Genomic DNA, 13,686 nt, shown 5'->3' with positions numbered 1-13,686 from the left:
GCTCTTTGAATACTTTCCCTTTAAACAGGCATTTAACCTTTAACTGAAAAAAAAACACTTTATGAAAATAATATTCAGACCTACTATAGAAGTTTATCCTTCTATGAGTAAGTTTACTGAGGTTTAATGAGACCCTTGAGCTGACATGCGGCTGTGCCACAGCTTATTGTCTCCCCGGAGAAACAAGTTGTTGCGCACTAATACCATTGTATTGACATGCTTATGAAATGATTTATTTACTGATCATTTTGGGAATAAATTATTAAATGTTTCCACTTTCCACGTACCCCCTGCAATGTACTTGCATATAGGGGTACAAGTTCTGTACCTATGGTTGGGAAGCACTGTTGGATACAACAGACATACATTACATCAATGTTATCTTTGGTAATCGAGTTTTAATGGCTCCTATGATATAACGGCTGTTTTAAGAACATATTACTAAGACAACAGACAAATACATGATAATAATCCAATAATCAGACAACATTTTATTGCCAAATCTCTCTATCTTTGTAGAAACAGCTTTTGTATTGCATGTTGTGGCCTGATGGTTACAAGACTATAGATATACAAATATTTAAACTCAGACTCAGGTTCAAAGACTCTGATCTTTCAGGGCTTGACACTGCGACCAATTCACCCGCAAATGCGGCCAACTTGACAGTGTGCGCTGGTAAAAGATCATCCGGTCACACAGCACGAGTACATATGTTTTAGTAGTGCATCGGCTCATCTTTGAGCCATGATCTGTACGGATCAAGTACCACGGTTCTGGTTGTACATAGTCGGTGGAACGTGCTGTGAAGGACAACTTCAAAACAGAAGCCAACTGATACATTAACGTCAATGCAATTGCTTTGGAAGACTTGTATTTTGAAGTTGATCCTCACAGCGCATGGAAGCGTAGCGGCTCAACTGGCGGATAGCGTCCTCACTTGACTTCATCATCACAACGCCATCCTGAAATCATATTCTATCGCTAATTAATAGGGCCAGACTGATTAATCGGCCGGTTATTGCCCTTCAAACATCTGCCAAAACAATCGGCCAATTGAGCCAAATGGACGATTATTTTATGGAGGACCAAAACTGCCAAAATTCTTAATAAATAAATGACTAAAAGTTAAAATAAAAAGTGATATAAAAAAAAACATAATTCGAAAATTAAATGTAAAAAATGTAAAAAATATAAATGGAAATAAAAAAATAATATACATATATACATACATAAATAAATATTGTGTATTTAATTTTTGAGTTATATTTTTTCTATATCCGTTTTTATTTTCTGTCTTGAGTCCAACCCAAGACACGCTTAGGAGCGCCCCGTCATTTGAATAACATTTCGACCTGGCAATATGGACCAAAACTGCAAAAATTAAAAATAAATAAATGACTAAATAAATGACTAAATGTGAAAATATAATTAACAAATTAAATACAAATGTATTTATTTATGTATATATATATATTATATATGTATATGTATACAGGGTGTCCATAAAGTCTCTTCACCATTTCAAAAATTTATTAAAAATGCAATTGATTAGATATTTTATTCAGATTTGTTCTATTGTATTCAGTGTTTAAAAAAACACACAGTGTTTATCATTACTGACCTTAAGCAAAGGATTACTGATGCCATTGCCACAATTGATGAGGCTATGCTACAGCGAATATGGCAAAAAATCGAGTAACGTCTTGATGTGCTTCGTGCAACTAATGGTGCCCATGTAGAAGTGTATTAAAAGAGGTAAAAAAAACTTTAATAAACGCTGAATACAGTAAATAAAATATCTAATCAATTGCATTTTTAATAATTTTTTGAAATGGTAAAGAGACTTTATGGACACCCTGTATATCTTTTTTAAATAATAGGCTGATTAATCGGTAATGGGTATTTTTTTCTGGCAAAAATCGGTATCGACATCGCCCTAAAAAAATGCATATCGGTCGGGTCCTAAAGATGCTAAGAAACTGCTAGTTACTTAGTCTGTCATTATCATCATTCATTGTATGATATGGCACAAGTTTCTGGCGTTAGCAACTAGCCACTAACGGGAGCGTAAACATTGACAGCGTTCAGTGAGCCACAAGCTGCATTCAAATACTGTCAGACATTTCAAACATTAAACGGCAATAATTGCAAATGCCTAAACAATGTGGGCTTCCTATCAGTGTAAAAAGCTGACATACATTAAAGGTGAGATCTTTAGTTTTCACTCAGAAATTAACACTTCTTAAACACTGGATGTATACACATGTAATCCTTTTCAATCAACACCACTGGGCTTCTGTTAATGTGTGGTGGTGATTTTGTCATCATCCACCACCACCTCAGCCTGTATTTTGCCATTTTGTTGTGTTTTGTCATGAGAGGGACGTCTGTGGGCGGAAAGTCTATGTTTACCCCTCCAGCCAATCACAGAGCGGGGGGCGTGTCGCTGAAGGCAGGCGCAATGTTGAGAAGAGTCAGTTTTGAATTGGTTGTTTACAAACACAAACGGGACAAAACCAAAGACCCCACTTTTAAGAAGAATGATGGGTGTGAAATCACTTTGCTTTGGTCCAACTAGTCACTTCTTTTCACAATACCTATTCAACTATTAGACATCCATCCTTCATTCTAGTTGTTGGTAAACCAATGAATCAAAATAAAGAATAAACCTGTCTTTCTTATATATAATTCTTACATTTACCATAACATTTACCACCAAAAACTGGAGCGCCTTTCCATTAGTTCCCTTTAAACAGGCATTAAAGCTACTGAACGCAGAAAATTTAATTTCAATTTGCTACTGATGTATCTATGCGAATTTAAAAGAATATGTGGGTTTAGTGATGCTGTGTATGTCAAATTGAGAGCTATCTTGTGTTTATCACATTGTGTTGGAAGTTTGGAACAAATGTAATCTTCCTAAAGCCATCTGGTTGGACCTTGGAGGCATTCTGCAAAGATAAGTTGTACGAAGCGCATTGACCCACTGGTTCGGAAAAATGATAACTAGCTTGTTAGAAATGATTTAACAGACCTCCTAACAATGGGTATCTTGTCGAAAGTTTGGTAAGCAGGCCGAAGGAAAGAGTCAGTGCCACCACCAAAGCAGGTGTAACTCATAAAAATGTCTTATCCACAAAATTTACAATCAGGCAGCTGCACGTGAGCTGGCTAGCTCTGTCGGTTCATGGCCGGGGCGATCTCAGTTGAATGTCTCACGATTCGATTCATTTCCGATTTTTGGGTCTGCGATTCGATTCAGAATCGATTTTCGATTAACTATTTATTTATTTATTTTCAAAATGATTTGATTGACAATGATTTTTGCTTCAATCTATAGATGTGCAAGTAATCGTAATGATTTACTCCAGTCTGACTCGCTAATGCTAATTAGCGTGCTACTCGCGGCACTTTTATCTCTCAAAAGAACGGCAGTACACTGCAAAAAAACAACTTTTATTGGAATAACTTGATCGTGACTTTTTCCTTCTACTCTCTAATGTGGCTACAACTTAACAGTGTATCAGACCACGTGGAACCACACTGCCCCTAAGTGGCCAAATCAGGTACAACATGAACAGCGCTCCAAATAAAGGCACACACAGACAAAGGTAAGACAGTATAAAATAATTTAAATAAAATCAATTTTGGGACATTTAAAATCGATTCTGAATCGTACTAAATGAGAATCGCGATTCTTATGAGAATCGATTTTTGGGCACACCCGTAATATATTTCTATCAAAATGCTGTGGCCTTCCTGGAAGAAGGACCTCAATTTAAGAACCACTCGCCGTGATAGCTAACGTTGCTAGCATTGCTAAAAACAAAGACACAGCCACCTAGCATGGACACATACGCTGTAGAACAAACTCCATATAGTAATGTCACGGTGTTGCTATGTTTCCAACAATATCACACCGGCCTGCTGAGAGTTTTATTCAGCTATGTAAGTAGGTTCATTACTGTAGCCTTACCTTTCACAAAGTGTTCACTGCATATACGACCGGTGTCCGACTCCGCTCCTCCGGATTTCAGACGAAGGTTTTTAATCCTGGTCTGCCGTCTTCTTTCGGAATACTACTTTCGAAACGCGAAAGTAGCTTTTATTTTTTCTCGATTAGACCGCTTGGTACAGCCATAAACAGCATTTTCTCAGTTTTTTCCTATGGGCAAATTACTTCCTGCCCCCATCTGGGGCTGGGCTGCTTGTCGTGACGTCACATGAAACCCACTTATAGCAGAAAACTCAGAGGTTGATATACAGGTGCTCGTCAAAAAATTTGAATATTTTCGAAAAGTTGAGTAATTTCCGCAATTCCATTTAAAAAGTCAAACTTTCATAGATTATAGATTCAGGGCCCACAACTTAAGTGATTTCAAGTATTTACAGTATTTGTTAATTGTTACATTATTTGGGCTTCCAGCTAAAAAAACAAAAAACAAACAAAAATGAAAACAGGATGTCAAAAAAATTTGAATTATGTGAAGAAATCACCATGCATACTTCCCAGCTTTATTGATGCTTGCTGTCAGCTCTTTATTTTTGGGTCTGTTGGCCCTCATTTTCCTCCTGATAGTACTGTATTTGTGTTCCTTGTTTTAATTTTGTAATACATTATTATTACTATACTGGAAGCCCAAATAATATAAAAATAAACAAATCAATACTTGAAATCACTTAAGTTATGTTGTGGGCCCTGAATCAATAATTCATGAAAGTTAGATTTTTTGAATGGAATTACGGACATTATTAAATTTTTCGAGAATATTAAATTTTTTTGACAAGCACCTGTATATAGTATTACGAGCTTTTTATATATAATAATATATATTGCCAACACCACCACAATATTGGAATAATTATCGTATCGTGAGTTTAATGTCGTGATAATATAGTATTGTGACATTTGGATATCGTTACATCCCTTATAAATAATGTGAAGAGTCAGATTATTGCATGTGCTTGGGACATAACTCTTCACATACAGACTAAATGCACCTAAGTTGGTGGCCATTCTGTCCCTATCGTTTTTACTTGTTCTTCTTGTTGCCTTACTTGTTGCTGTAGCCTTGTTGCTCTGAACTTCCAGAACAAATGACCACTTCTAGATCTCCTGCATGTGGACTAGTCTTGAGATAATTTTTGTTGTGAATACAGAAATGGTCTTGACTTTGGCCTGTGAAAGTGCAAGTGAAATGTCAAAATGTGAACATACAAAGAATATTTTATATTGCAACAATGCCAATAGAATTTGCATTCTTTTCTTGCATCTTTTAACGATGCATCTCCATCCACTTTATTAACAGGGACTGATTCAGAACTGGGCCATCATGATCCCAGTGAACCTTCTGGTCACTCATTGGCTGAACAACTTAATACCAGGTAAGCAAGACCACAAACGCGTTTTTTAGCATTTTAATTTAATAACGTGTTTAAACTTATGTCAAGTTAAACGTGCCTGTAGTTACATAATTCCTTATTCAACATTTTCAGAAACATATACCTCTAAAGAAATACAGTACAAGACAGGGGAATCTCATGTCACCTCACATGTTGTTTTGATTGAGGGCTATGATGCGATTTGATTGTACATGCATCTTATTTCTTAACTGTCAGGCTACATATCACTTTTAAAGCAGTACTATTTGTAAGGTCCCATATTTCCATGATTCAAATAAATAACAGATATAAGTCAGTTATGATAGACTGCAACTCACCCATGAGCTTATGTGCTATAGAAAATGGATGAACAAACAACTTCCATTATCTTAAATTGAAGAGGTGTATAAATTAGAATTCATCATTTGGCAGAAAATTATGTTTTTCGGCATTCCAAAAAGCAACTAGACTATGTGCAATTCCTGCAGAAATTGCGTGGGAATGCTGGAAGCTGAATGCTAATAGCTGAATTCTTATGAAGCAAATTGAAAGATAAATTATGTGAAAATTACAAAGTATTAATTGTAGATGAAAGATAAATGAATAAAAAGAACACTTGAATCCGGGAGACGTGAATTGTTGAAATTTATATGGAAAAGTGTTATCTGAAAGTACCCTCCATTCATTTACATGGAAAGTGGAACTAATGATATCCAATGGAAACATGCAAAAAGAAAAAAAACCACTCAATAGCGCCACTATTGATGCAGTACCCTCCATTCATTCACATGGAAAAGTGGAACTATAATAATCAGTTGGGATACATTTATATCCCATAGCGTAATTGCCATGGATAGATTTGCAATGTACAGCCGGAGGTGGGATTCGAACCTCCTGGTTACTGGACACTGAGCAGTATACGTACAACAGCTTGTAATGATGGTCAGTTTTATGTACGTAAGTGGGCGGGGAAAGTGGGACTTCCCACTGAAAATGAATGGGGAAAATTTGATATTTAACGTTAAATTGTGCCCATACTGTATGTAATGTGGAATCAATCAGACGATAAATACCTTGGAAGGCGGGAATTTTTGAAGCAAGTTGAAATTCGAACGGTGTAAAGTTATTGCACGGCAAAAAAGTGAGCATAATAAAATACTGTAATAAGTAAGAATAAAGAATCTCAATAACATATGTGAGAATGCTTCCAGCATTCCCACAATTAGTGGTTGAATTATGCTTTCTTATCGCACACAAATCAAATCACAGAAGCACTTGTACCAATACTTAAGTAATTACACTCAAAGGGTGCTATTTTTGTGATGGTATTTCTAAATTGTCAGTTTTTTCCCCCACTGATTTATTCACTCATGTCATTTGTTATGTTGTTCATTCATCATTGAAGTTAAGACTGTTTTATTATCAGTATGAGAATGTTTGGGAATGGTTTTAATTGAGACCAGACTACAGTGTACTGCCATAGAACTATGGAAGGGCATGTGGCCTTGTAGAACCCTGAATCAGCTCACTGAAATATTTACCAAGATAAAGGAAAGGAAGGCTCAGCATTTACTTGGAGGAGTTCATGTGACTCACTCATGTGATTTAATTTTGACAGGGAAAACGCATTTGCAATTAGAAATTGTCTGGGAGCGAATGTAACCTTCTCCATAGTTCTGCTGCGTTAGTTTTTGCCAGCATGCCAACGTTTTTTTGATACAAGCATGCTCAGTGGTGTCTTGAATGTGCAGTTGGCTGATGATTATGTTTGGTGTCCTTCTTATCAGTCTGCGATTTGTTTGGGTTTGTTCACGTCTGGCACAATAATAACTACCGCACACGACTTAACCCAAAATGACATTTAACACATAATTTATCTCAGTTTGCCATCTAAATCGCTGACTATAGACCTAAACTCAAGATTTGTGCATTGTTTGAATGATGGTTGAGTTCATTGTCGTGAAAACCATTTGTCAACGTTTTTTTTTTTTAGAGGAGCAGTAGAACCAAGATAAACTTAAACAGGAAATAAGTCAGCATCTTGTCTGAATGTAATATACAGCATGTCAACAGTGGTATTTAAATAAGCAGTGTGTTTCTTAGAGGTGAATGAAGCAGACCAGCGGTTGCCAAACTGTTTACACCAAGTATCACCTAAAAATAAAAAAATATGACTTGGCTCTCAAAGTACCATCTTCAAGACCAACACTGAAATACAGTAGCAAAACAAACGCAAGACTAAGGCTTGTTTGTGTCAGTGTTCCTAAGCAGAAATTTTATACCTAAAAAATAGGGTTGTTCAATGCCATTTTTTTTTCAGACTGATACCAGTACAAGTACTCAACTCTTGAGTAGTCATTGTTATGATACCAAGTGTCGATACCACTAGTACTTAAAACTAAAACTATATACGGTATATATATTTTTGTATCTAACTGTTTTCTTGAAATTTACTGTTTACATAAATTAAAAGTATTTTCTTACATTTATGAAAGACCTGACTTATTGCTCTTTAGGACAATTCAGAATATTTTAAGTTTGTATTTACAATTATTAAATTGGAATCATGAAAATATTTTCATCTCATCCTTGCTGATGTCAATGTTCGTGTAACACTTAATTCATTATAACACGTGTTACTACTTACATTAATAAACTAAATCATTTGACCAGTTACTGCCTCTGCAAAATTCACTTTGGCACTTAATATTTGTGGAGTTTTTATTATGTACTTGACATTTAACAGGGTTTTTCCTATGTAGAAAATTGGGAGGCGGCCGCCACCACCTAATTTGCTGATATCGCTCAACACAGCCACAGCGCTCCAGTTTGGGAGCAACTTATTTTACCTTGTTATTTTACCTTTACATTGTGCAATTATGGAGGCGCTATATCAACAGCAGTGCACCAGAAAGACTTAAAGCAAAAACCAAAGAAGAAACTGCTTTTGAAAAAAAATAAAAAAACTTTATTGTACCAAATAAGAAAAAGGTCACGAAGCAACCGTTGCACAAGGCTATTTCCTGGTTTTGAGGCGGAGGTGGCGCGCTCCAGCCATCGCCAAAGTCATAAAAACACAGTATATACAATACAATTAATACTACATCGCTGAACAATATTTACAATTGCATGAATGATCGTCGTAAAAACAAACAAAAAAAAACGCGGGTTGCGGCCGACGCACACCCAGCCATCCACTTAAATCAATGCTCCAGCCAAGTTGCAGCACGGAGCCTCCGCTCGGCCGGCCGATGGTCATGGCTCCATCTTCGGGTATAGCAGCGTTAGAGACCGCAGGAAGCCTTCAGCTGCCCGGTGAGTGAGGACGACTAGCCGTTGTCTCTTCGCGGCCAAAATGAATGAGACTGCTGGTGTGTTCCACTCGCGGTGAGCTTCGCGTGTCTGTAGTGTCATGAGAGCAATATTTCATCCACGGTGGAAATGCAAAATGTTTGTAGTTTGTATATATATATTGTGCATATTTAACATGATGCTGGCTGGCTGTTTATTATTGTTATTATTATTATTATTATTATTATTATTATTATTATTATTATTATTATTATTATTATTATTATTATTATTATTATCATGAATATCATCATCATTATCATCATTATTAGGCCTGGGTTTAAAAAATCGATATATCGAATCGATATTCCTTTTCATAGCCCAATATCGATTCATAAAACGATGACTCGATACTTTTGAATATGGCCACCAAATGCAAATGTGCCTTTCTGTTATTCAGAGTAGCCTACCCCAAGAGGAGCCCAGTGTTTTTCCACTTTATTTACATAGTGCTGTGGTTGTAATAAATTTCAATTATTATTTATTGTTTTGATTAGGTCATGTTCAATAAAACATACATGATTCATGTAACTGCATTAAAAATTGTTTTTTTTTTAAATGTAATTCCTTTTTTTTCATGCTAATGCACCAAATAAGAGTTTCTACTATTTGCGGCATTGGTACTTCTGAGAATGTCTTCCATATAAAAGTAAAATTGGTACGGCATGAAATCCTTAACTGAATCAAAAATCAATATGAATCGTGAATCGCATCTAATCGGGCCCTTCTGAATCAAGTCAAATACATTTTGGAAATCTGAATCAATACCCAGCTCTAATCATTATTATTATTATTGGAACATGGTAGTATTATATGTTGGCTGCAAAAAATTAACACCAGTCAGTTAATTTACAGAATGCACGTCATGGCGCATGGTCAGGTTAAGAATGTTCGATACCACTTGTTTTTCCTACTGATACACAAATCTTGCGTAGTCACCGATACTGATACCTGTTACCGATACCACTAGTAAATAAAATTCCCCACCCAAAAATGACAGATGATTTTAAAGAAGACCTTTATGCCTCAATATATAATTTCCCTTAACATTGCATGAAATTAATGGCAATTCATATAATTAATAATTTCTAGTTCCTGATCGTAAAACGGCTGCAGGAGGGCAACCGATAATGGTATCGGTCACCGCCGATATCTGGTATTGGTAGTCGCCCATTATGTCAGGATGGTACCACCTCTGCCTCAAGTTGAGCCAAGAAAAACCCTGTTCAAGAAGAATTGATGTTCCATATTTAATCGATATCGGATTGAACTGAGCTGACTGGTTAGCACGTCCGCTTCCCAGTGCAGAGGACGTGAGATCGAGTCCGGGCTTCGGCCTTCCTGGGTGGAGTTTGCATGTTCTCCCCGTGCTTGCGTGGGTTTTCACCGGGTACTCCGGTTTCCTCCCACATTCCAAAAACATGCATGGCAGGTTAATTGAACACTCCAAATTGTCCCTAGGTGTGATTGTGAGTGTGGATGATTGTTCATCTCTGTGTGCCCTGCGATTGGCTGGCAACCAGTTCAGGGTGTACCCCGCCTACTGCCCGAAGCCAGCTGGGATAGGCTCCAGCACCCCCGCGACCCTTGTGAGGAAAAAGCGGCCAAGAAAATGGATGGATGGATGGATGGATTGAACTGAAGTGAATCGAATCAAAATGAACTCTTGTGAATGAAAATCTAATTGGTTCAGGAAATTAAACTTGATACCCAGCCCTAGAGTTAGGCACTTCGGTTAATCGTCACTTCGGCGAGTGCAGAATAACGCGAAGCCTCATAAAAATACATGGACTGAGCACCGACTGAAGCAGGTTTACATCCATACAGATGGTCTCATTCCGTGTATTTTTGCGAGGCGTCATAAAACATTCGCTGAATATGCAGAAGCAAAAGGTCGCATTGTCATCGACGGGAATGGATGATTAACGGAAGTGCCCAGCTCTGTTTACTACTATTATTGTAAACCACTGTTTTGTTATAGTTGCACGTCGCGCTTAAATAGAGAAAAAAAACCGTGTGAATCATGTGAATAATACGCATTTCCCCCCTAAAAAATATGATCCCAAATCATGGGGGGGAGTATTATACACAGGATACTGTAGTTTATATGAAACAAAAATTTGTTATGACGTAGCGGTTGTAAAAAATAAAAAAAAAGTTTAATACTTTAATACTTTGTCCTGCACTTCCAAAAATATATTTATAATTTTTTATTATTATTTTTTTTATGCTAGAGCATACAGAAGGCTTTGATACAGCTTCTGACATGAAGAGTTCGCTTAAATCAATGGTAGTTATTACAAAAAACGGCCAGCAGGCGGCAGCAGAGTATAAGAGATCAGCCAGGGCCCTGTTGCAACAAAATCTTTTTTCCAGTGCTTTCAACAGGTTTGTGAATAATGATGAGACTTATATTCTATATATTCTATAAGATTTATTCTGCTATATTCTATTGCTAATTGCTGCAAAATGGAAACAGATACAAATATATATTTTTTGTTGATGAACGAAGAGACTCTAATCTTTCTTTTGGTAGGTTCCATGTTTTTATAGCAATCAAACACAATATTCTGTGGTGCTCGCAAAATCTAGTAAAACAACCGGGAGGGAAGAAGGTTGCTTCAGTGAAAATGGCTGGGAGTGAATGAGTTAATGTCTAATGTTACAAATTTACATTATATAAGATTATACTTGCTCACCGTGACTCAAAGAGCATCATGGGCGCCACTGTATTAACACCTGTTACCCTATTGTAGCGACGTCATCGAAGGATCACAGGAACGAGTCAGTGAACTGTGTTTATTGACAACAAAAGAAGCTGCTATGCTAAATAGCGGACAAAAAATACCAGCAAGTCATGAAGAGCACACACAGATATTGCTTGCTAGTCCTGTGTTGTGCTGATGTGGGGCGCGATCGGAAACATGCACCAAGCACACTCCGACCGTCTGTAAACTTTGATTTTCAGTTTTATAAACAAGGCTTTGTAAAAAGTGCATTCAACAAACAATAGCTGCCCTCACTGTTCTCACTTTCCGCGTTCGGTACTTGACTTTGAGGTGCGTTCACAGACCACTCACAGAGTAGGACATCTCAAACATCCATAGAAATACTCATTCAATGCGCCAAACAACATTCACTAGTATGTGAGCCCATTGCATGGGGTACATGAAAACATTTTAGAATTTATTTGACGCACTGGACTGAGTGTAGATTAAACCACCAAGATTGTCTTAAACAGTAAAAAAAAAAAAGAGGGCAACCATCATGTTTTATGTACAGTAAGAGTAAGTAAGTAAGTGTTATGGGGGCATTAAAAACATGCACTTGGACAAATGTGACCAGATGATAAAGGAAACCAGCAAATCGGGGTACCATATTATACACGGGTACATTTTATACACGGTAAGTTAAATAAAAATTGGGCCAATATAAAGTTTGTGAAACAATTTTCCCTTCACATAAGGCACCATGTGTGGGATGTATGCTTCATTTGTGTGGAGTGATCATTTCAATGAAATGAAAACTAAAATAGAAGCCATTCATTGAGATGGTGACAATAACTGAAATTGACTGACAAGTTTGTAAATGACTAAAACGAAACCAACACGGTGACGAATATTCACAAAATCCAATCAGAAGCAAGAATGAAACGCTTGTGGGAGAAAGGAACCAGTCAGAAACTGTTCACTGCACTTTATTTAATGTTCAAACATATTTACATTAATTGTACAGCTGTAAGATTAATGTCAATTATACACTTGATGGCATATTATTGTCAGTTCAACATGTTTCATTGAAACAAAGTTTAAAAAAGACACTGTTGTTTAAAATGTGTCTTGCATTGCGTGTTAAACTACAGTTACAAATAGGTGTGGTGTAATTTTCTGTATAAAAGTTTAAATGTATGCTGAAGGAAAACATCAACTAAATTATCAATTTAGTTGACTAAAATTGCTCTTTATTTTCTTCGGCTAAAATTGAATTAGGCGGAACGGTGGTTGACTGGTTAGCACGTTTGCTTCCCAGTGCAGAGGACGTGAGATCGAGTCCGGGCTCCGGCCTTCCTGTGTGGAGTTTGCATGTTCGCCCCGTGCTTGCGTGGGTTTTCTCTGGGTATTCCGGTTTCCTTCCACATTTCCAAAGACATACATGGCAGGTTAATTAAACATTCCAAATTGTCCATAAGTGTGATTGTGAGTGTGGATGGTTGTTCTTCTCTGTGTGCCCTGCGATTGGCTGGCAACCAGTTCAGGGTGTACCCTGCCTACTGCCCTAAGGCAGCTGGGATAGGCTCCAGTGACCCTTGTGAGGACAAGCGGTTAAGAAAATGGATGGATGGATAAAATTGAATTAAAAATCAAATACAATCAGATGACTAAATTATGACTACAACTTTAATTGATTTTAGTCAAAAGATTAATCTTGTCAAAATGAACACTGTTTGTATGTAAATTGAACTTTCTGTGAACAGCTTTGTGACTTGTCAATATGCATTTTAACATATTCCAGTCTCGTCAGTTATTTCAGTAACCATTGTGGGTTTTTCTTTCTTAAGCTGAAGGTTACCAACAAATTTGTCTGCACCGGGTGTGCAAAGAAAAGTACACTGCAGAGCACATTCAAATCTCAAGGCTTTCACACATTTTGAGATTGAATAGAACAGATAGAGTAAAAAGGGTCCATTTGTCCAACGTGCTTTTTACCATATCATGGTATGGAGGACCAAAACTAAAAATAAATAAATGACTAAATAAATGAATAAAAGTAACCTATCTATCTATCTATCTATCTATCTATCTATCTATCTATCTATCTATCTATCTATCTATCTATCTATCTATCTATCTATCTATCTATCTATCTATCTATCTATCTATCTATCTATCGTGATTTGTGTCTGTCATGCTTGGGTTTGTTGTTTTGGCTTTGGGTCCTGTCTTGCTGGTTGG

The 13,686-nt window shown here is 36.8% G+C and overlaps 1 protein-coding gene across 3 annotated transcripts in view; it reads left to right on the top strand.

Annotated features, from left to right (window-relative positions):
• smad10a (SMAD family member 10a) overlaps positions 1-13,686 on the top strand; it is a 55,869-nt gene that overhangs the window by 7,798 nt on the left and 34,385 nt on the right. For all 3 annotated transcript variants that reach the window (XM_077548943.1, XM_077548945.1, XM_077548942.1), the window contains exon 2: positions 5,311-5,386. Coding sequence is in view for 1 of the 3 variants with exons in the window: in XM_077548942.1 (XP_077405068.1) it covers positions 5,311-5,386 (76 nt within the window). In the remaining 2 variants the exon portion in view is untranslated. The remainder of the gene's footprint in view (positions 1-5,310; positions 5,387-13,686) is intronic.

This window comes from Vanacampus margaritifer, chromosome 17 (genome assembly GCF_051991255.1).
Source record: "Vanacampus margaritifer isolate UIUO_Vmar chromosome 17, RoL_Vmar_1.0, whole genome shotgun sequence".
In the NCBI taxonomy this organism is placed as follows: Eukaryota; Metazoa; Chordata; class Actinopteri; order Syngnathiformes; family Syngnathidae; genus Vanacampus; species Vanacampus margaritifer.
The sequence above is the reverse complement of the archived record's forward strand: the minus strand, read 5'-3'. Positions and strand labels throughout refer to the sequence as shown.